A 23765-nucleotide genomic window follows, 5' to 3' on the forward strand; every position below is an offset into this window, starting at 1 on the left:
GGCAGCATTTGACCGTGTATGACATCATGGAACCTTGACTAAACTGGAGTCAACAGAAATCAGAAGCGAAACCATCCGCTGGTTGGAGACAATATCTGTCAGAATGCGAGATGGCTGTGCTATTTGGAGGTCAAACATTAGAGCAGCAGGACTGCACTGTCCTGGGCCGTACCTCCGGCAGTTGCTTCATCAATGGCATTCCTTCAATTATATGGCCAAACAGCTGAAGCTCTGTGATCAGAGCACAAAGTTCAGCACCAGTCTCACTGATTATATACTGAATCATTCCTTGTCGAAATCAGGTTGACCTGGCCACTAGGCATGCTTGGGCTTGAGAATTGGTAAGATACACTCACGCTACGCAAGTGCCAGGCAATGGTCATCTCCAACATAAGAGGAACTAACCAGCACCGCTTCAGATGCCATGGCATTCGCATCGCTGATTCCTCCACTATTAACTTCAAGGGGCTTAGCATTGACCACGAAATGAATTGGTCGAACCAAATAAATACTGTAGCTACGGCAATATGTCGGAGGCTAGGAATACAGCAGAGAGTAACTCACCTCCTTACTCCTCAATTCATGTCCATCATCTACTCTCATGGGAATGCTCTTTAAGAAATGTGTGTTTACCAAATGGCTTCAGTGATGGCATTGTGAGGGTGGAGCTGGGCTGTTGCATGGCTTTTACTTCCGCCTGAGCTGGGAGCTGGTTGTGGCTCTGACTTTTACTTTCCGTGTACACTGTTGGAAGGATTCAGCCACAGAAGATTTATTTTGTCTCTCTCGCTGCATGTTAACAGGTATCCAAACCACTTTACAATTTAAAACTTTTGACTGTTTTATGGAAATAATTCAAACCTACTGTTTTGTTAAAAGGGTTTTCGTGGTTTAGTGGATGGATGTTATTATCAAATTTGAACAGTTGAAATTGAAGTGATAAAGGGTTATATATATACAGAGAGAGAACTGTAGCTGTGTGTGTTTTTGGGGGGGGGGGGTGCACGTTTGTAGTTAACATGCTTTCTGGGTGTATTTACAGAAAAGTTAACTGAATTCGTGGAATAAACTTTGTTTTGTGAGAAGTGCTTAAGGCTCTGTTGAGTAACACCTGAAAGGTAGTCCCTTGTGCTCCTCATAACCATGATTTATAAACGGTTGTGGGTCAGGTGAACTCCATGAAATACTTTGGTGCTCTCTGAACCCTGGCCCATCACACTGTAATGAACAAGTCAGGAGCATGGTGCAATATTCTCCACTTAACTCAAGCGAGTAGACAACAAAAACCACTCAAAACGCTCGATACCGTCTGGGACAAACCAACCTGCATAATTGTTACCCCTTCCATAAATATTAATCCCTCCAGCTCCGGCGATCACTGGTAGAAATGCATCCCTTTTGCAAGATACGTTGCTGGAATTCATCAAGATTTCTTAGACCGAACCTTCCATACCAACAACCATAACAAGGACGAGAGCAGCAGATAGCTGGGAACACTATCAAGCTGATATTTCCTTCCAAGTCATTCACTATGCTGATTTTCAAATATAACTCCTTTCCATCACTGTCCCTGGATCTATGTCCTACAATATCTTCTTTAACAGGGCTGCTTGTGTACATGTACCTCAGGAACAGGTCCGGATCGGAATCGCAACTCGCTACCTCCTGTTGAAACTAGAAATGGACAATGAATTTTGGCCTAGCCAGAAACGCCCATATGCATTCAATTAATTTTTAAAATATGTCATGATGTCATGGAGTCAAGGAACAGACCCGTCGGGCCGAATATCCTACTTCTGCTTCCCTGCCTTTTCGTCTTCTAGGCACATCGTCTTCTATACAGGACGTGGGATCGGACTAACCAGTAACATTCAAAGGGATTTTGGAAAATACATCAAGGAAAGAACATTTCTGACCGATATGGGGAAGGATGAAGTGAAGGCTGGACTTCTTGCCATATTTTCTAGAGTGCCAATATAGGTTCAGTTGGCCGAGTGCAGGAAGTGTGTCAAGCTGCACCGCCTGTTGGACCACTTGATGGCTTTGGAGCTTCTGACTTGTTCACTTTGGAGCATCCACGATGCCGAGGACGTCGTGGATAGCACGTTCAGTGAAATAGCCACAGCGCAGCGAAATATTATTGAGGATGATAGGAAATGGGTGACCACCAGACAGAAGAAGAGTAAGAAGGTAGTGCAGGGATGCCCTACATCATCTCCCTCCAAAACAATATATATAGTTTGGATACTGTTGGGAAGATGGCTCACCAGTGAAGGCAGTAGCAGCCAGATTCATGACACTTTGCCTGGCTTTGCAGCGCAGGAGGGCAGAAAAGGAGTGACAGAGCGTTATTAATCAGGAACTCAATGGTAAGGGGAATAGACAGGTGTTTCTCTGGATGGAAACGGGACTCCAGGAAGGTTTGTTGCCTCCCTGGTGCAAGAGTCAAGGCTGTCTCGGAGTGGCTACAGGTCATTATGGAGGTGGTGGTGGTGGGGGGGGGGGGGGTGAACAGAAAGTTGTCGAGGTGCACATGAGCGCCAACCATATCGGTATAAAACGGGATGATGTCCTTCATGCTGAATTTAGGGAGGTAAACTAAAACGCAGGACTTCAAAGAAGTAATACCAGGATTGCAACCAAAGTAAAATGCGAGTCAGTGTGGCAACATCAGGACAGATTGAACGAATACGTGGCTGAAGAGATGTGCGGGCGCGAGTGATTCATATTCCTTAGGACATTGGAACAGGTTTTGGGGGAGATGGGGCCAGTACAAAACGGACGGTCTGCACCCGGGAAGCAATGTCTGAGGGGGAGTGTTTGCTCGTGCTGTTGAGGAAGGTTTGAACTATTGTGGCAGGAGGCTGGGAACCAATGCAGGATGTCGGAGGGAAGGAAAGCGGGGAAAGAAATAAATGGCAGTAAGAGAAAAAGTGAAAGTCAGAGGAATCAAAGTCCAAATTCAACAAGGGCCACAGTACGGAGTACAGAGGCTGTGTCGAACTATGTGGTCCAGTAAGGCTAAGAGAAATAAAACAATTGGAGAGTACAAAACATGACTGGAAAGATTTTCGGAGAAAGCAGGGCAGGGAGCAAGGGCAGACTGGATTAAACTATATTGATTTCAGAGGAACTCAGAGTATGGATGGGTACATGGGACTGGGATATTATACCTATTACTGAAACATTGCTAAACGAGGGAAATAACTGACAGCACTATGTTCCAGGGTACAGATGCTATAGCAAAGATAAAACAGGAGGCAAAAGAGGAGAGGAGGTGCGTTTTTCATTAGGGAGACTTTCATGGTAGTACTGCGAGGGGATTTATCTGCGAGTTTGTCCACTGAGTCTATATGGGTTGAACTCAAAAATAAGAAGGTAATACAGGCCCCCAAATAGTCTGCGCGGAACTGTTGATCACTTATGTGAGGAGATTATAGTTGGCTTCAAGTAAAATAGGATAGTAATATTTGGGGAGGTTAACTTTCCCAAAATTTACTAGGACAGCCATAGCATTGGCGGCTTATATGAGTTTATTCATGAAGAATTTCTCATTCAATATGCGGATAGCCTGACTAGAGGGGGGGGGGGGCAACTGACCTCCTCTTGGGGCACCAGGACGGGCATGTGATAGAAGTATTGGTGAGGGATCATTTTCCAGTGACCATAATTCCATCAGTTTCAAGATAGCTATGAGGAATGAGAGTATGGCCGAAATGTTATGTACAAATTAGGGCAAAGTCAATTTTGATGGTATTAGACAGAAACTTTCATAAGTTGACTGGGGGAGTCTGTTGGCAGGGAAAGGGACGGCCGTTAAGTGGGGGGATTTCAAAAGTCCGTTCACCGGAGTTAAGATTGAGCACATCATTTTCATAGTAAATGACAAGGCTGTTGAAGAATGGAATCCTGGATGACTCGGGGTATTGAGAACCTGGTCAAAAGGAAGAAAGACCAAGTCATATGACATGTATCGGCAGTTGGGATCGACTGGATTACTTGAAGAGTATATAAGTTGTCGAAAAAGAGTTAAGAGAGAAATCAGGAGGGCAACAACTGGACATGAGATTTATTTGGAAGAAAAGGAAAAGGAGAATCAAAAGAGCCTCTACGAATGCAAATAGGGCAAGATAGCAACTAGGGAGAAAGAAGGGCCTCTTATGGATATGCAAGGTCATCTATGTGCGGAACCACAAGTGATCCTAAATTCATATTTTTCATCGGTGTTTACTGTTGAGAAGGCATGGATGTTAGTGAACTTAACGAATTAAATAGTGATGTTTGAGGAATTGAATATTACAGAGAAAGAGGTGCTAGACGTCTTAAAACGCATCAAGGTAGATCCCCGGGACCTGATTAAATGTATCCCAGGACGTTGTGCGAGGCTAGGGAGGAATGTTCGGGTCCCCTCGCAGACATATCTGAATCCTCGAAAGCCACAGGTGAGGTGCCTGAACATTGGAGAGTAGAAATCTTTTTGCCATTGTTGAAGACTGTCCGCAGGGAACAGCCTGGGAACTACAGATCGTTGAGCCTAATATCTGTGGTGGGTGCATTGAAAGAAGGTATTGTGCGAGGCAGGATCTGCAGGAATTTAGAGAGGCAAGGACAGGTAAGGAACAGTCAGCATGGAGGTTTGAGTGGAAAAGCAGGTCTCACGAAATTGTTTGCGTTTTTGAAGCGAGGCGAGGACAGTGTAGTCGACGTTTCGACATGGACTTTAGCAAAGCCATTGACAAGACTGGATGGTAGGTTGTTGCACAATGTTCACTCTCATTGGGGCCAGGATGAGGTAACCAATTAGATACAAAAAAAATTGACGAATGAAGGCAAAGGTTGGTTGTGGAGGGTTTTGCAGTACTGAGACGAGGATCGCCTCTGGGATCAAATGATGAAAGAACAAAGAACAATTCAGCACAGGGAAAGGCTATTCGGCTACCCAAGCCTGCGCCCATCACATGTCCTATCTGGTCAACAGCCTGCATCCTTATATACCCAGTCTGTTCATGTGCCTACCCAGATATGTCTTCAAGGTCGCTAACGTATCTGCGTCAACCACTTGGTAGTGTACAGTAGGCCACCATCCTCTGTGTGAAAAACTTTTCCCGCAGATCTCCACTGAACCTATTCCTCCTCACCTTGAACTTGTGCCCCTTTGTAATTTGCAATTCCGCCCTGGGAAAAAGCCTCCAACTGTCCACCATATCTGTACCGCTAATAATTGTATTAACTTCTAGCAGATCGCCCGTTAGCCTCCGTCTCTCGGGAGAATAATCCCAGTTTGTTTAATCTCTCCTCATAGCTAATACCCTCCATACGAAGCAACATCCTCGTAAACCTTTCCTGTACACTCTCCAAAGTCTCCATCTGGCAGTGTGGTGAGCCAAATTGGAAACTGTATTTCAAATGTGGCCTAACAAACGTTTTGTATCATTTTTGAGCTGTCATACTCGATGCCCCATTCTATGAAGGCAACCATGCCATTGGCTTTCTTTACCACCATTTCCACATTTGCTGCCACTTCTAAGGATCCGTGGATGTGCACGCCCAGATATATCTGTGTCTGATGGTTCTGCCATTTATTTTATAGCTCCCACCTCAATTGGATCTACCAAAATGTATCACCTCGAATTTGTCCGAAATAAATTCCATCTGCCATTTATTCGCCCAATTTTGCAGCCTATATGTATGCTGTATTCTTATTATAATCGGCGAATTTTCTAATCAGATCCTCTACGTTTTCTTTCAAGTCATTTATATATATTACAAACTGCAGACGTCCGATTACTGATCCCACCAGAAAACCACTAGTTACAGACCTCCATTCGGAAAAACACCCTCCCACTGCTACCCGCTGCATTCTATGGCCAAACCAATTCTGAATACATCCAGCTGGTTCACCCCTGACCCCATGTGTTTAATCTTTTGCAACAGCCTGCCATGAGGGACCTTATCAAAAGCTTCACTAAAGTCCATGTAGAATAGATCCACAGTCCTTCCCTCATCAATGATTTTTAACACCAACTCAATGAAACTCAATTAAATTAGTGAGGCATGATCTCCTTCATACAGAACCATGCCGTCTGTCGCTAATAACACCATTCACTTCCAAATGTGCATAGATCCAATCTCTGAGAATCTTTTCGAACAATTTCACTATCACTGACGTGCTTCATCTGTTTTTATCAGTGTTGGCTCCTCGTCCACTGTAATTAGTTATTTATATGAATGATTTGGATGGGAATTTAGGAGCCATGGTTAGAACATTAAGAACATAAGAACTAGGAGCAGGAGTAGGCTATCTGGCCCCTCGAGCCTGCTCCGCCATTCAATGAGATCATGGCTGATCTTTTGTGGACTCAGCTCCACTTTCCTGCCCGAACACCATAACCCTTAATCCCTTTATTCTTCAAAAAACTATCTATCTTTACCTTAAAAACATGTAATGAAGGAGCCTCAACTGCTTCACTGGGCAAGGAATTCCATAGATTCACAACCCTTTGGGTGAAGAAGTTCCTCCTAAACTCAGTTCTAAATCTACTTCCCATTATTTTGAGGCTATGCCCCCTAGTTCTGCTGTCACCCGCCAGTGGAAACAACCTGCCCGCATCTATCCTATCTATTCCCTTCATAATTTTAAATGTTTCTATAAGATCCCCCCTCATCCTTCTAAATTCCAACGAGTACAGTCCCAGTCTACTCAACCTCTCCTCATAATCCAACCCCTTCAGCTCTGGGATTAACCTAGTGAATCTCCTCTGCACACCCTCCAGCGCCAGTACGTCCTTTCTCAAGTAAGGAGACCAAAACTGAACACAATACTCCAGGTGTGGCCGCACTAACACCTTATACAATTGCAACATAACCTCCCTAGTCTTAAACTCCATCCCTCTAGCAATGAAGGACAAAATTCCATTTGCCTTCTTAATCACCTGTTGCACTTGTAAACCAACCTTCTGTGACTCATGCACTAGCACACCCAAGTCTCTCTGAACAGCGGCATGCTTTAATATTTTATCGTTTAAATAATAATCCCGTTTGCTGTTATTCCTACCAAAATGGATAACCTCACATTTGTCAACATTGTATTCCATCTTCCAGACCCGAGCCCATTCACTTACCTATCCAAATCCCTCTGCAGACTTCCAGTATCCTCTGCACTTTTCGCTTTACCACTCATCTTAGTGTCATCTGCAAACTTGGACACATTGCCCTTGGTCCCCAACTCCAAATCATCAATGTAAATTGTGAACAATTGTGGGCCCAACACGGATCCCTGAGGGACACCACTAGCTACTGATTGCCAACCAGAGAAACACCCATTTATCCCAACTCTTTGCTTTCTATTAATTAACCAATCCTCTATCCATGCTACTACTTTACCCTTAATGCCATGCATCTTTATCTTCTGCAGCAACCTTTTGTGGGGCACCTTGTCAAAGGCTTTCTGGAAATCCAGATATACCACATCCATCGGCTCCCCGTTATCTACTGCACTGGTAATGTCCTCAAAAAATTCCACTAAATTAGTTAGGCACGACCTGCCTTTTACGAACCCATGCTGCGTCTGCCCAATGGGACAATTTCTATCCAGATGCCTCGCAATTTCTTCCTTGATGATAGATTCCAGCATCTTCCCTATTACCGAAGTTAAACTCACTGGCCTATAATTTCCTGCTTTCTGCCTACCTCCTTTTTTAAACAGTGGCGTCACGTTTGCTAATTTCCAATCCACCGGGACCACCCCAGAGTCTAGTGATTTCGGTAAATTATCACTAGTGCATCTGCAATTTCCCTAGCCATCTCTTTTAGCACTCTGGGATGCATTCCATCAGGGCCAGGAGACTTGTCTACCTTTAGCCCCATTAGCTTGCCCATCACTCCCTCCTTAGTGATAACAATCGTCTCAAGGTCCTCACCTGTCATAGCCTCATTTCTATCAGTCACTGGCATGTTATTTGTGTCTTCCACTGTGAAGACCGACCCAAAAAACCTGTTCAGTTCCTCAGCCAATTCCTCATTTCCCATTATTAAAACTCCCTTCTCATCCTCTAAAGGACCAATATTTACCTTAGCCACTCTTTTTTGTCTTATATATTTGTAAAAACTTTTACTGTCTGTTTTTATATTCTGGGCAAGTTTACTCTCATACTCTATCTTACTCTTCTTTATAGCTTTTTTAGTAGCTTTCTGTTGCCCCCTAAAGATTTCCCAGTCCTCTAATCTCCCAGCAATCTTTGCCACTTTATATGCTTTTTCCTTCAATTTGATACTCTCCCTTATTTCCTTAGATATCCACGGTCGATTTTCCCTCTTTCTTCCGTCCTTCCTTTTTGTTGGTATAAACCTTTGCAGAGCACTGTGAAAAATCGCTTGGAAGGTTCTCCACTGTTCCTCAACTGTTCCACCATAAAGTCTTAGCTCCCAGTCTACCTTAGCTAGTTCTCTCATCCCCTTGTAATCTCCTTTGTTTAAACACAAAACACTAGTATTTGATTTTACTTTCTCACCCTCCATCTGTATTTTAAATTCCACCATATTGTGATCGCTCCTTCCGAGAGGATCCCTAACTATGAGATCATGAATCAATCCTGTCTCATTACACAGGACAAGATCTAGGACCGCTTATTCCCTCGTAGGTTCCATTACATACTGTTCTAGGAAACTATCGCGGATACATTCTATAAACTCCTCCTCACGGTTGCCTTGACCGACCTGGTTAAACCAATCGACATGTAGATTAAAATCCCCCATGATAACTGCTGTACCATTTCTACATGCATCAGTTATTTCTTTGTTTATTGCCTGCCCCACCATCTCGTTACTATTTGGTGGCCGATAGACTACTCCTATCAGTGACTTTTTCGCCTTACTATTCCTGATTTCCACCCAAATCGATTCAACCTTATCCTCCATAGCACCGATGTCATCCCTTACTATTGCCCGGATGTCATCCTTAAATAACAGAGCAACACCACCTCCCTTACCATCCACTCTGTCCTTCCGAATAGTTTGATACCCTCGGATATTTAACTCCCAGTCGTGACCATCCTTTAACCATGTTTCAGTAATGGCCACTAAATCATAGTCCTTCACGATGATTTGTGCCACCAACTCATTTACTTTATTCCGAACACTACGAGCATTCAGGTAAAGTACACTTATGTTGGTTTTTTTACCTCTGCTTTGAATCTTAACATCTCCAGTTTTATTCCTTTTGTTATTACTGGGCCTATTCACTGTGCTCCCCTCAGTCACTGTACCTTGTACTGTCGCCCTTATTGGTTTCTGACTATGTCTTCTCTGCCTTGCACTTTCCCCCTTACTTCCTTCTGTTTCTGTCCCTGTTTTACTACCTTCCAACTTCCAGCATTGGTTCCCATCCCCCTGCCACATTAGTTTAAACCCTCCCCAACAGCTCTAGAAAACACCCCCCCTAGGATATCGGTTCCAGTCCTGCCCAAGTGCAGACCGTCCGGTTTGTACTGGTCCCACCTCCCCCAGAACCGGTCCCAATGCCCCAGGAATTTGAATCCCTCCCTCTTGCACCATCTCTCGAGCCACGCATTCATCCTATCTATCCTGACATTCCTACTCTGACTAGCTCGTGGCACTGGTAGCAATCCTGAGATTATTACCTTTGAGGTCCTACTTTTTAGTTTAACTCCTAAATCCCTGAATTCCGCTTGTAGGACCTCATCCCGTTTTTTACCTATATCGTTGGTGCCTATGTGCACCACGACAGCTGGCTGTTCACCCTCCCCCCCTAGAATGTCCTGCAGCCGCTCCGAGACATCCTTGACCCTTGCACCAGGGAGGCAACATACCATCCTGGAGTCTCGATTGCGTCCACAGAACCGCCTGTCTATTCCCCTTACGATCGAGTCCCCTATCACTATAGCCCTGCCATTTTTCTTCCTGCCCTGCTGTGCAGCAGAGCCAGCCACGGTGCCATGAACCTGGCTGCTGCTGCCTTCCCCTGGTGAGCCATCTCCCTCAACAGTATCCAAAGCGGTATATCTGTTTTGCAGGGAGATGACCGCAGGGGACACCTGCACTGCCTTCCTACTCTTGCTCTTTCTTTTGGTCACCCATTTTCTATCTCCCTCAGTAACCTTCACCTGCGGTGTGACCAACTCGCTAAACGTGCTATCCACGATCTCCTCAGCATCGCGGATGCTCCAAAGTGAGTCCATCCGCAGCTCCAGAGCCGTCAAGCGGTCTAACAAGAGCTGCAACTGAACACACTTCTTGCACGTGAAGGAGCCAGGGACAGTGGACGTGTCCCTGAGCTCCCACATCGCACACGAGGAGCATGACACGGGTCTGGGAACTCCTGCCATGTCTTAAACCCTTGGTAAACTTAAACAACTACAATTTCAAAATAAAAATAAGTAAATTAGACAATGAAAAGAAAAAGAGAGACTACTTACCAGTCACTTACCAGGGTTAAAGAGCACCTCCTCACACTCTGCACCGAATTACCTCACTGCACCAAATTACCAAATTTGAATCCTCCACTCTGTACGAGTCTCACTCCGGATGAGTCTCCTGGAAAGTGCTTGCTTACTTTGTGCGCAGTCTCTCTGACTTTTATACAGACCTCAGCTAACCGATGACTCAAAAAAATACCTTAACTTCAAAGAGAAGAATACAATGTGCCCCTAAACAGGCCTCAACAGGCCTCAGGTGATTGATAGATAACTGCCTCTCAGCAATTAGGGTGGGGGCAGCTTCAACCAATCAGACACTAAGCTCCACACTGCACTTTTAACTGAAAAACAGCAGAATTAGATTTTCCACTTACCTTTGCTGATTTACCTCACTGCACCAAATTACCAAATTTCAATCCTCCACTCTGTACGAGTCTCACTCCGGATGAGTCTCCTGGAAAGTGCGTGCTTACTTTGTGCGCAGTCTCTCTGTCTTTTATACAGACCTCAGCTAACCGATGACTCAAAAAAATACCTTAACTTCAAAGAGAAGAATACAATGTGCCCCTAAACAGGCCTCAACAGGCCTCAGGTGATTGATAGATAACTGCCTCTCAGCAATTATGGTGGGGGCAGCTTCAACCAATCAGACACTAAGCTCCACACTGCACTTTTAACTGAAAAACAGCAGAATTAGATTTTCCACTTACCTTTGCTGATTTACCTCACTGCACCAAATTACCAAATTTCAATCCTCCACTCTGTACGAGTCTCACTCCGGATGTGTCTCCTGGAAAGTGCTTGACATTGATAGATTACAACAAGATCGGTGGCATAGTCGACAGTGAAGAAGATCATCAAGGATAGGATCTTGATCAATAGGGCCAGTGGTCTTAAGAATTACAGTTTGAGTTTAGATAATTATGAGGTGTTGTATTTTGGTAAATCGAATCGGGACAGGGCCTACTCTGTTAATAGTACGGTCTTAGGGAGAGTTGTCGAACAAATAAATCTGTAAGAACATGGTCATATCTCCTTGAACGTAGAGTCTCGGGAGTGCAGAGTGGTGAGGAAGGCATTCGGCATACTTGGTTTCATTAGTCAGAACATTTCATAATTGAGTTGGGACGTTTTGCTGAAGTTGTCGAAGACTTTTGTAATGCCACACTTGGAATAATGTGCACAGTTCTGGTCACACCATTATCGAAATAATCTTTTAAACTAGAGAGAGTGCAGAAACCAATTACTAAGATACTACCGGGACTTGATGGTTGGAGTTAGGAGGGGAGGATGGACAGACGTGGACTTTTTCCCTGCAGCGCAAGAGTCTTTGGGGTGAACTTATAGAGGTCTGTAAAATTAATCAGGGGCATAGAGAAGGTAGATTGTAAAAATATTTTCCCAAATGTAGGGGATTCTAATACTGGAGGGCATAGGTTTAACGTGAGAGGGGAGGGATACAAAGGGTCCAGAGGGTGGTGGGTGTCTGGAAAGAGCTTCCAGAGGCAGTAGTAGAGGTCGGTACACATTTGTCTTGTAAACGCATTTCGATAGTTCAATGGCAAATTGGGTTGTAGTGGGATATGGACCAAATGCGGGCAATGGGACTAGTTGATTGGGAAAAACTGGAATGGGCATGGTTAAGTTGGACCGAAGGGCCAGTTTCAATGCTGTAAACCTCGATGACTCTATAATCAATGAGTGGGCTAATTCGCAGTTGCACTGTTCTATGGTTTTGATGAACGCTTGCAATTCGGAACGATATGAAATGCCTTTTTAAGATTTTTGGATGTTAATGTTTAATATTTTTCTTAGTTTCAGGGCGGACCTCTCTACGCTTCTCTGGATATTGCCGCATTGGAATTGAGATCACAAACGAAGGCGGGACGCAGATAAGAATCCCATTGATTTCCCTCAGATAGATTATGGAGGAAACAGGATGTTTCTACCAGTCCGCAGCCTTTAGCAATAAATCGTGTATCTAATGAGACTCACATCAAACAGTTAAACTGTCCCCATATATCTGGCGAAAAATGTTGTTGAGTGTAATTTATTGGTTTTAGTTACCGTTTGCGATATTCCACTGTAACCGGTGCCAATCATGTGTGAAGGATACATTGAGTAAATATTGGGACTTTACTGAGTTGTTCAGAAAACCTTCTAGTAATTTTGTAGCTCCATTACTGCCTGGAATTTTAATTATTTGCAAACGTAGCCATATAAATAAATAATGCTACCTTTAGAACGATGATTTGTATTACTCAATAGTCGACTTCTTAAATGTGATCGATATCAAATTGCGATATCTGTTGAATTGTCAATCTCAATACTGGATTTTGATGATGTGAGTGTTGGCCTTAAAATTCTGAAATATGCAATATCGAATCATTTATAGATTTTAAATGCAATCTGAGATGGATACGGGCCGCAATGTCTGAAAATTCTGATGCTTCCACCTGACATTTACGTTATGGATTATATGAAATGTTAACCCTACATGTCAGAGCAAAATGCGCCATCGAAATACGCGAGTTTACCGATCTCGATTACTTTCCCCATAAACATTAGGTGATCATGGTCCTGAAATATGATTGTTTTTTGCGGGATTACTGGCTATATGCATCTCAAAACCATGCCATTCCAATGCAAGCTTAAAGTCTCTTCTCAGTTCTGGGAATATTAGAAAAGTAAAATTAAAGGAGATGATATGAGTACAGGTTCGTGAGGCCGATGGTACCCGAAAAAAAGGTGAAAGACAAACGGTTAAAAATCTTTCTGTCACAATTAGTTATCACACAGGAAGGACATTTGACAATAGGGCTTTTTAAGAGCTTTAAATCTAAATTCACGAAGCATTCTTAACAAAATGAATGAGTTAACGACACAAATAGGCACACAAGGCCTATGATTTGGAGGCGATGTAACATATATGGTCTTATGGAAGGCGCTTCATAACGTGCCAGACAGAAGGTTAATACACAAGGTTAGACCACATGTGGTAAGGGGTAATTTATTAGTTTGGATAGAAGACTGGCTGACGGAAAGATGACAGTGAGTCGGGATAAATTTGTCTATTCAGGATTGCAAGATGTAATTAATTGTGTACCACAGGGTTCAGTACTTAGACTGCATTTATTTACAATCTGTATTAACAACTTAAATACAGGACTAGGAGGTTGTACAGGCGAATTTGCAGACGTCATTGAAATAGGTGAGATAGTAATTTGCAGTGAGGAAATACCTAGAACATAGAATGGTCTACATCTGAACCTGAGGGGCACCAATATCCTGGGGGGGGGGGGATTTGTTAGTTCTCTTTGGGGGGAGGGTTAAACAAATTCAGCAGGGGCATTTGAACCTGGATTGTAGTTTTGGGTAACGGCAGATTGAGAGTATAGAGGTCAGGAGCACAGATTTGACTTTGCAGGAGGGTGCCAGTCTTCAGGTAGGTGGTTTGAAGTGTGCCTACTTCAATGCCAGGAGTATACGAAATAAGGCAGGGGAACTGGCAGCATGGGTTGGTACCTGGGACTTCGATGTTGTGGCCATTTCAGAGACATGGATAGAGCAGGGACAGGAATGGTTGTTGCAGGTTCCGGGGTTTAGGTGTTTTAGTAAGCTCAGAGAAGGGGGCAAAATAGGGGGAGGTACAGCGCTGCTAGTCAAGGACAGTATTACGGTGGCGGAAAGGATGCTAGATGGAGACTCTTCTTCCGAGGTAGTATTGGCTGAGGTTAGAAACAGGAAAGGAGAGGTCACCCTGCTGGGAGTTTTCTATAGGCCACCTAATAGTTCTAGGGATGTAGAGGAAAGGATGGCGAAGATGATTCTGGAAAAGAGCGAAAGTAACAGGGTAGTTGTTATGGGAGACTTTAACTTTCCAAATATTGACTGGAAAAAATATAGTTCGAGTGCATTAGATGGGTCGTTCTTTGTACAATGTGTGCAGGAGGGTTTCCTGACACAATATGTTGACAGGCCAACAAGAGGTGAGGCCACATTGGATTTGGTTTTGGGTAATGAACCGGGCCAGGTGTTAGATCTGGAGGTAGGTGAGCACTTTGGAAACAGTGACCACAATTCGGTGACCTTTACATTAGTGATGGAAAGGGATAAGTATACCCCGTAGGGCAGGAGTTATAGCTGGGGTAAGGGTAATTATGATGCCATGAGACATGACTTAGGATGTGTATGTTGGAGAAGTAGGCTGCAAGGGTTGGGCACACTGGATATGTGGAGCTTGTTCAAGGAACAGCTATTGCGTGTTCTTGATAAGTATCTACCAGTCAGGCAGGGACGAAGGGGTAGAGCGAGGGAACCGTGGTTTACCAAAGAAGTGGAATTTCTTGTTAAGAGGGAGAAGGATGCCTATGTGAAGATGAGGCGTGAAGTTTCAGTTGGGGTGCTTGATAGTTACAAGGAAGCGAGGAAGGATCTAAAGAGAGAGCTGAGACGAGCAAGGAGGGGACATGAGAAGTCTTTGGCAGGTAGGATCAAGGAAAACCCAAAAGCTTTCTATAGGTATGTCAGGAATAAAAGAATGACTAGGGTAAGAGTAGGGCCAGTCAAGGACAGTGGTGGGAAGTTGTGTGCGGAGGCTGAGGAGATAAGCGAGATACTAAATGAATACTTTTTGTCAGTATTCACTCAGGAAAAAGATAATGTTGTGGAGGAGAATGCTGAGACCCAGGCTATTAGAATAGATGGCATTGAGGTGCGTAGGGAAGAAGTGTTGCCAATTCTGGACAAGGTGAAAATAGATAAGTTCCCGGGGCCTGATGGGATTTATCCTAGGATTCTCTGGGAAACCAGGGAAGAGATTGCTGAGCCTTGGCTTTGATTTTTATGTCATCATTGGCTACATGAATAGTGCCAGAGGACTAGAGGGTAGCAAATGTGGTCGCTTTATTTAAGAAGGGGAGTAGAGATAACCCTGGTAACTATAGGCCAGTGTGCCTCACGTCTGTTGTGGGTAAAGTCTTGGAGAGGATTATAAGAGATACGATTTATAATCATCTAGACAAGAATAATATGATTAGAGTTAGTCAGCATGGTTTTGAAGGGTAGGTCATGCCTCACAAACCTTATCGAGTTCTTTGAGAAGGTGAGTCCCTGTAAGAGGGACTGGGAAGAAGCAGTCAGTGCAGGGACCCCCTGCGGTCGTTCCCCTGAGTAACATGTATACCGTTTTGGATACTTGTGGGGGGGACGACTTACCAGGGGTAAGCCATGGGGTACGGGCCTTTGGCACGGAGTCTGTCCCTGTTGCTCAGAAGGGAAGGGGGGAAAGGAGTAGAACATTAGTAATTGGGGACTCAATAGTCAGGGGCACAGATAGGAGATTTTGTGGGAGCGAGAGAGACTCACGTTTGGTATGTTGCCTCCCAGGTGCAAGGGTACGTGATGTCTCGGATCGTGTTTTCCGGGTCCTTAAGGGGGAGGGGGAGCAGCCCCAAGTCGTAGTCCACATTGGAACTAACGACATAGGTAGGAAAGGGGACAAGGATGTCAGGCAGGCCTTTAGGGAGCTAGGATGGAAGCTCAGAGCGAGAACACAGAGTTGTTATCTCTGGGTTGTTGCCCGTGCCACGTGATAGTGAGATGAGGAATAGGGAGAGAGAGCAATTAAACACGTGGCTACAGGGATGGTGCAGGCGGGAGGGATTCAGATTTCTGGATAACTGGGGCTCTTTCTGGGGAAGGTGGGACCTCTATAGACAGGATGGTCTACATCTGAACCTGAGGGGCACCAATATCCTAGGGGGGAGATTTGTTAGTGCTCTTTGGGGGGGTTTAAACTAATTCTGCAGGGGCATGGGAACCTGGATTTTAGTTTCGGGGTACGGGAGATTGAGAGTATAGAGGTCAGGAGCACAGATTTGACTTCGCAGGAGGGTGCCAGTGTTCAGGTAGGTGGTTTGAAGTGTGTCTACTTCAATGCCAGGAGTATACGAAATAAGGTAGGGGAACTGGCAGCATGGGTTGGTACCTGGGACTTCGATGTTGTGGCCATTTCAGAGACATGGATAGAGCAGGGACAGGAATGGTTGTTGCAGGGTCCGGGGTTTAGGTGTTTTAGTAAGTTCAGAGAAGGGGGCAAAAGAGGGGGAGGTGTGGCGCTGCTAGTCAAGGACAGTATTACGGTGGCGGAAAGGATGCTAGATGGGGACTCTTCTTCTGAGGTAGTATGGGCTGAGGTTAGAAACAGGAAAGGAGAGGTCACCCTGTTGGGAGTTTTCTATAGGCCACCTAATAGTTCTAGGGATGTAGAGGAAAGGATGGCGAAGATGATTCTGGAAAAGAGCGAAAGTAACAGGGTAGTTGTTATGGGAGACTTTAACTTTCCAAATATTGACTGGAAAAGATATAGTTCGAGTACATTAGATGGGTCATTCTTTGTACAATGTGTGCAGGAGGGTTTCCTGACACAATATGTTGACAGGCCAACAAGAGGCGAGGCCACATTGGATTTGGTTTTGGGTAATGAACCAGGCCAGGTGTTAGATCTGGAGGTAGGTGAGCACTTTGGAAACAGTGACCACAATTCGGTGACCTTTACGTTAGTGATGGAAAGGGATAAGTATACCCCGCAGGGCAAGAGTTATAGCTGGGGGAAGGGCAATTATGATGCCATTAGACATGACTTAGGATGTGTTAGTTGGACAAGTAGGCTGCAAGGGTTGGGCACACTGGATATGTGGAGCTTGTTCAAGGAACAGCTATTGCATGTTCTTGATAAGTACGTACCAGTCAGGCAGGGAGGAAGGGGTCGAGCGAGGGAACCGTGGTTTACCAAAGAAGTGGAAACTCTTGTTAAGAGGAAGAAGGAGGCCTATGTGAAGATGAGGCGTGAGGTTTCAGTTGGGGCGCTTGATAGTTACAAGGAAGCGAGGAAGGATCTAAAGAGAGAGCTGAGACGAGCAAGGAGGGGACATGAGAAATCTTTGGCAGGTAGGATCAAGGAAACCCCAAAAGCTTTCTATAGGTATGTCAGGAATAAAAGAATGACTAAGGTAAGAGTAGGGCCAGTCAAGGACAGTGGTGGGAAGTTGTGTGTGGAGGCTGAGGAGATAAGCGAGATACTAAATGAATGCTTTTCGTCAGTATTCACTCAAGAAAAAGATAATATTGTGGAGGAGAATGCTGAGACCCAGGCTATTAGAATAGATGGCATTGAGGTGCGTAGGGAAGAAGTGTTGGCAATTCTGGACAAGGTGAAAATAGATAAATCCCCGGGGCCGGATGGGATGTATCCTAGGATTCTCTGGGAAGCCAGGGAAGAGATTGCTGAGCCTTTGGCTTTGATTTTTAGGTCATCATTGGCTACAGGAATAGTGCCAGAGGACTGGAGGATAGCAAATGTGGTCCCTTTGTTCAAGAAGGGGAGTAGAGATAACCCCGGTAACTATAGGCCGGTGAGCCTAACGTCTGTGGTGGGTAAAGTCTTGGAGAGGATTATAAAAGATACGATTTATAATCATCTAGATAGGAATAATATGATTAGGGACAGTCAGCATGGTTTTGTGAAGGGTAGGTCATGCCTCACAAACCTTATCGAGTTCTTTGAGAAGGTGACTGAACAGGTAGATGAGGGTAGAGCAGTTGATGTGGTGTATATGGATTTCAGTAAAGCGTTTGATAAGGTTCCCCACGGTCGGCTATTGCAGAAAATACAGAGGCTGGGGATTGAGGGTGATTTAGAGATGTGGATCAGAAATTGGCTAGTTGAAAGAAGACAGAGAGTGGTAGTTGATGGGAAATGTTCAGAATGGAGTTCAGTTACGAGTGGCGTACCACAAGGATCTGTTCTGGGGCCGTTGCTGTTTGTCATTTTTATAAATGACCTAGAGGAGGGCGCAGAAGGATGGGTGAGTAAATTTGCAGACGACACTAAAGTCGGTGGAGTTGTAGACAGTGCGGAAGGATGTGGCAGATTACAGAGGGACATAGATAAGCTGCAGAGCTGGGCTGAGAGGTGGCAAATGGAGTTTAATGTGGAGAAGTGTGAGGTGATTCACTTTGGAAAGAATAACAGAAATGCGGAATATTTGGCTAATGGTAAAATTCTTGGTAGTGTGGATGAGCAGAGGGATCTCGGTGTCCATGTACATAGATCCCTGAAAGTTGCCACCCAGGTTGATAGGGTTGTGAAGAAGGCCTATGGTGTGTTGGCCTTTATTGGTAGAGGGATTGAGTTCCGGAGCCATGAGGTCATGTTGCAGTTGTACAAAACTCTAGTACGGCCGCATTTGGAGTATTGCGTACAGTTCTGGTCGCCTCATTATAGGAAGGACGTGGAAGCTTTGGAACGGGTGCAGAGGAGATTTACCAGGATGTTGCCTGGTATGGAGGGAAAATCTTATGAGGAAAGGCTGATGGACTTGAGGTTGTTTTCGTTAGAGAGAAGAAGGTTAAGAGGTGACTTAATAGAGGCATACAAAATGATCAGAGGGTTAGATAGGGTGGACAGCGAGAGCCTTCTCCCGCGGATGGAGGTGGCTAGCACGAGGGGACATAGCCTTAAATTGAGGGGTAATAGATATAGGACAGAGGTCAGAGGTGGGTTTTTTACGCAAAGAGTGGTGAGGCCGTGGAATGCCCTACCTGCAACAGTAGTGAACACGCCAACATTGAGGGCATTTAAAAATTTATTGGATAAGCATATGGATGATAAGGGCATAGTGTAGGTTAGATGGCCTTTAGATTTTTCCATGTCGGTGCAACATCGAGGGCCGAAGGGCCTGTACTGCGCTGTATCGTTCTATGTTCTATGTTCTATGTTCTATGTGACTGAACAGGTAGACGAGGGTAGAGCAGTTGATGTGGTGTATATGGATTTTAGTAAAGCGTTTGATAATGTCGGCTATTGCAGAAACTACGGAGGCTGGGGATTGAGGGTGGTTTAGAGATGTGGATCAGAAATTGGCTAGTTGAAAGAAGACAGAAAGTGGTGGTTGATGGCAAATGTTCAGAATGGAGTTCAGGTACGAGTGGTATACCACAAGGATCTGTTCTGGGGCGGTTGCTGTTTGTCATTTTTATAAATGACCTAGAGGAGGGCACAGTAGGTTGGGTGAGTAAATTTGCAGACGACACTAAAGTCGGACGAGTTGTAGACAGTGTGCAAGGATGTTGCAGGTTACAGAGGGACATAAATAAGCTGCAGAGCTGGGCTGAGATGTGGCAAATGAAGTTTAATGTAGAGAAGTGTGAGGTGATTCGCTTTGGAAAGAAAAACAGGAATGCGGAATATTTGGCTAATGGTACAATTCTTGGCAGTGTGGATGAGCAGGGGGATCTCGGTGTCCATGTACATAGATCCCTGAAAGTTGCCACCCAGGTTGATAGGGTTGTGAAGAAGGCCTATGGGGTGTTGGCCTTTATTGGTAGAGGGATTCAGTTCCGGAGCCATGAGGTCATGTTGCAGCTGTACAAAACTCTGGTACGGCCACATTAGGAGTAATGCGTACAGTTCTCGTCGCCTCATTATAGAATGGACGTGGAAGCTTTGGAACGGGTGCAGACGAGATTTACCAGGATGTTGCCTGGTCTGGAGGGGAAATCTTATGAGGAAAGGCTGATGGACGTGAGGTTGTTCTCGTTAGAGAGAAGAAGGTTAAGAGGAGATTTAATAGAGGCATACAATATGATCAGAGGGTTAGATAGGGTGGACAGTGAGAGCCTTCTCCCGCGGATGGAGGTGGCTAGCACGAGGGGTAATAGATATAGGACAGACGTCAGAGGTAGGTTTTTTACAGTGGTGAGGCAGTGGAATGCCCTACCTGCAACAGTAGTGAACTCGCCAACATTGAGGGCATTTAAAAGTTTATTGGATAAGCATATGGATGATAATGGCACAGTGTAGGTTAGATGGCCTTTATATTTTGACTTTCCATTTCGGTGCAACATCGTGGGCCGAAGGGCCTGTACTGCGCTGTATCGTTCTATTGAACTGTACTGCACAGTACAGGCACTTCAGCCCACTATGTTGTGCCGACCATTTACCCCAATCTAAGATCAACCTAACCTAAACCCGTTCAATTTACTGCTTTCCACTCTATCCATTCCTCACATCACCTTGTACACCTCGATCAAGTCACCTCTCTGCATTCTTCGCTCTAGTGAGAAAAGCCCTCGCTCCCTCAACCTTTCTTCATAAGACATGCCCTCAATACTAGGCAACATCCTGGTAAATCTCCTCTGTCGCCTCTCCAAAGCATCCACATCCTTTCCATACTGAGGCGACCAGAACTGAAGACAATGTTCCAAGTGTGCTCAAACTAGAGTTTTATAAAGCTGCAGAAAAACCTCGCGGCTCTTAATCTCAATCCCTCAAGCGAATGAAAGCCAACACGCCTTCCCAACAACCGGATTACGCTGCGTGGCAACTTAGTGTGTTTGGTCATTTGACTTCCTTCCAAGGAAACTACTATTTTCTGGAATATTTCCGGCCTGATCAACGAGGGACAGACCGATCCCGGTACAATGGAGGAGGGCAGAGCCTATAGCATCCAAAGTCACGTCACGGTGTCGAGAGAAACCTGGAGAAGCGTCGATATCTGTACTTGTCTTGTTCAACTTGGGTCTCCAGGGAAAAATTGGATAAAGAGCGTGTCGTTCGTCAAGGCAGCAGAATCATGGACAGATGAGTTGGTGATCTGTGCAAGGAAGGCTTTCTTTCAACTTTTGCATGAATTCGCTTTATTTTGTAGCTTCTGAAAATCTGTAGATCACCAGATGTATAGTGTATGAATTTGTTGGTATGCGTTTGTGTTTGTGTCTGTGAATGTGTATGTCCGTTAACTTGTTAAAATGTGTCAAATTAAATTATAATTATATTTGCCCAGAATGGGTTCTTGTCTGGTAAACACTTTCTTGTCTCGCCTTACATTTCTGCAAACACCTTAGATGCTTTGAACGAGGCACGCAAAAGGATCGAATTCGTTCGGTCCTGCCTCAGGTCTCCCTTTGAAAGTGCTGCCCGATTCGGACCACTGTTTTGCAATAGGCCTGTCATTTGTTCTCCTTCACATAAAAATGTAATACCCGTTTTGAAAGTTATTATTAAAACTGCTGTCACCACCGATTTCGCGCACATCTTGGACTGGAGTTGAGGTTGGTTCAACAATACAGGCGCTTTATAATCCGAAAAGAACACGAGGTTAAACGGACGCCTGTGCTTCAGTTACCTATTTTAGCACCCAGAAACTTACTGTTCAATGTTCAACTAGCTCGTGAAATCTATGTTAGTGTCTGTTTTACTTCCTGATATCAGTAATCACAAATAGCATCGCTGACCAGACAAGATCGTACGGGATGGTGGAACAGGGTCGATGGGCTGAGTGGCCGAGTCCTGTTCATCTGCCCCTGGGATCCATCGGTTAACCGCAGATGTTGAAGCTTCACAGGATTTGGATTGTCCGAAACGGTTTGAATTGAGGAACGGTCAATAAATGTGGGAAACTTGGGGGTCTAACCACAAATCATTGGAGATCTTTAATAAATCACAGAGGATCCATGGCCTTTGAAATAGCCGATTTATGTCCAAAACGATGAAGCAATGATGCAATTTAGCAACATTCTGTTTTACTAAACTGGATTACTTGTGCTTAGTTACGTGCACAGCATTGTCATATAAATGCGAAGACGTTGCGGAAAAATATTCACGAGAATGACCCGAAGGCTGAGGATATCCGAATAATGAATACAATTAGGGCGGCACGGTAGCTCAACTGGACAGCACTGTGGCGTCACAGCGCCAGAGTCCCAGATTCGATTCCCTGCTGGGTCACTGTCTGTGCGGAGTCTGCACCTTCTCCCCCCCTTGTCTGCGTGGGTTTCCTCCAGGTGCTCCGGTTTCCTCCCACTGTCCAAAGACGTGCAGTTTAGGTGGATTGGCCATGATAAATTGCCCTCAGTGACCAAAAAGGTTTGGAGGGGTTATTGGGTTCCGGGGACAGGGTGGAAGTGAGGACTTGAGTGGGTCGGTGCGGACTCGAAGAACCGAATGGCCTCCTTCTGCACTGTATGTTCTTTGTTCTAATTGAGAAACGGCAGTTGCTTTCTTAAGATAAGGAGCTTGAGGGGAGATTTTATCGAATTGTTGACAATTACATGAAAATTACAGTGCAGGTGGGAAGATACGATTCACCATGGCAGAGTGGCCGAGAGCCAGGTAGTGTCGATGCAAAAGAAGAAACAATGATAGGACGAAAATCACTTGTGGGAGAAGGGAGGAGGTGGAATGTACTCAGAGCAGACATGCAGAAGAGATTTAATCACCGTGTTCAAAACTATGAGGGTTTTCGGTACAGGAAACAAAGGAGAATATTTTTAGAGTCGGTAACCAAGCGGGTAGAGATTGAAGGTGATTGGTAAAATGAGAGAAACTATCTTTTCAGATCAGGTGAGGATTACTGTGTATTAGAGACATTGCAATACTTATTTCTCCATTGTAATTCCCTTCTGATAGTTTTCACTGAGTTAATTATATTTTTCTTTCAAAAGGCAGCGACAGTGGATGCCGTGATCAAAAGTGAGTAACAGATGTATTTACAAAGTTCACCACTATAATCGCATTCTCTTTCACACGACATCAAAACTATCGCATATCAAAATCTGGTACCAACTGTGTCTACTGGCATTTTCTATGATGTTTGGAGTTGGCTTTTGTTTATTGTTACGTGTACCAAGGTGTTTTTTTCTGCGAACAGTTCAATAGATCATTAAGTACATGAAAAAATGTAAATAAAGTAAAATACATAATAGAGCAACACAGGCTATACAATGTAACTACATAACACCGGCATCGGGTGATGTAAACAGCGTCGCAGTGTTAATGAGGTCAGTTCATATGAGAGTCGTTTGGAGTGTAGTAGCTGCGGGGAAGAAGCTGTTATTGAGTCAGTTCGTGCGTGTTCTCAGATTTTGAACCTCATGCCCGATTCAATATACACCAATAGACAATCTTATGTTCAAAGATGTACTGCGCCTGGGATTGCAGTTAGAATGTCTAACATTCGTTTGGTATATTTTTCCACATCCAGTTTTAGCTTGAGCAAGCCAAGGCAAAGAAACTGCCGGAATGAGCGACAAAAGGATAAGTTTCTTGAAATATTTGCGCAGATTAGATGCTGGAATTGGGAAACTGAAAAGTTTAATTCCCGTATTGCTTGAAGATTGTGGAGAAAACACGTATCGATGATTTGTTGGGTCTTGCATCCATCAACAATTAGCACAATTATGAAAATCGTAAATTCTCCAACTGTGCGTTGGTCCTGAGGAGAAGGCAATGCACCTGTTTGAGCTCTGATTGGTTTCATTGCTTGCATG

At 44.6% G+C, this 23765-nt stretch overlaps 1 protein-coding gene across 3 annotated transcripts in view; it reads left to right on the top strand.

The window, feature by feature from the left end:
* The window catches only part of LOC119958660, a 37524-nt gene extending 13989 nt beyond the window's left edge, over nt 1-23535 (top strand). For 2 of the 3 annotated variants that reach the window (XM_038787211.1, XM_038787213.1), the window contains one exon: nt 12249-12683. In XM_038787211.1, the coding sequence (XP_038643139.1) occupies nt 12249-12329 (81 nt within the window). In that variant the 3' untranslated portion in view covers nt 12330-12683. Of the gene's footprint in view, nt 1-12248; nt 12684-22940; nt 22969-23479 lie in introns of those variants that run through there. The other variant, XM_038787212.1, reaches the window with a different exon arrangement.
* The last annotated feature ends 230 nt before the right edge of the window (nt 23536-23765 follow it).

The sequence above is a fragment of the Scyliorhinus canicula genome, chromosome 30 (assembly GCF_902713615.1).
Source record: "Scyliorhinus canicula chromosome 30, sScyCan1.1, whole genome shotgun sequence".
NCBI classification, from domain to species: domain Eukaryota; kingdom Metazoa; phylum Chordata; class Chondrichthyes; order Carcharhiniformes; family Scyliorhinidae; genus Scyliorhinus; species Scyliorhinus canicula.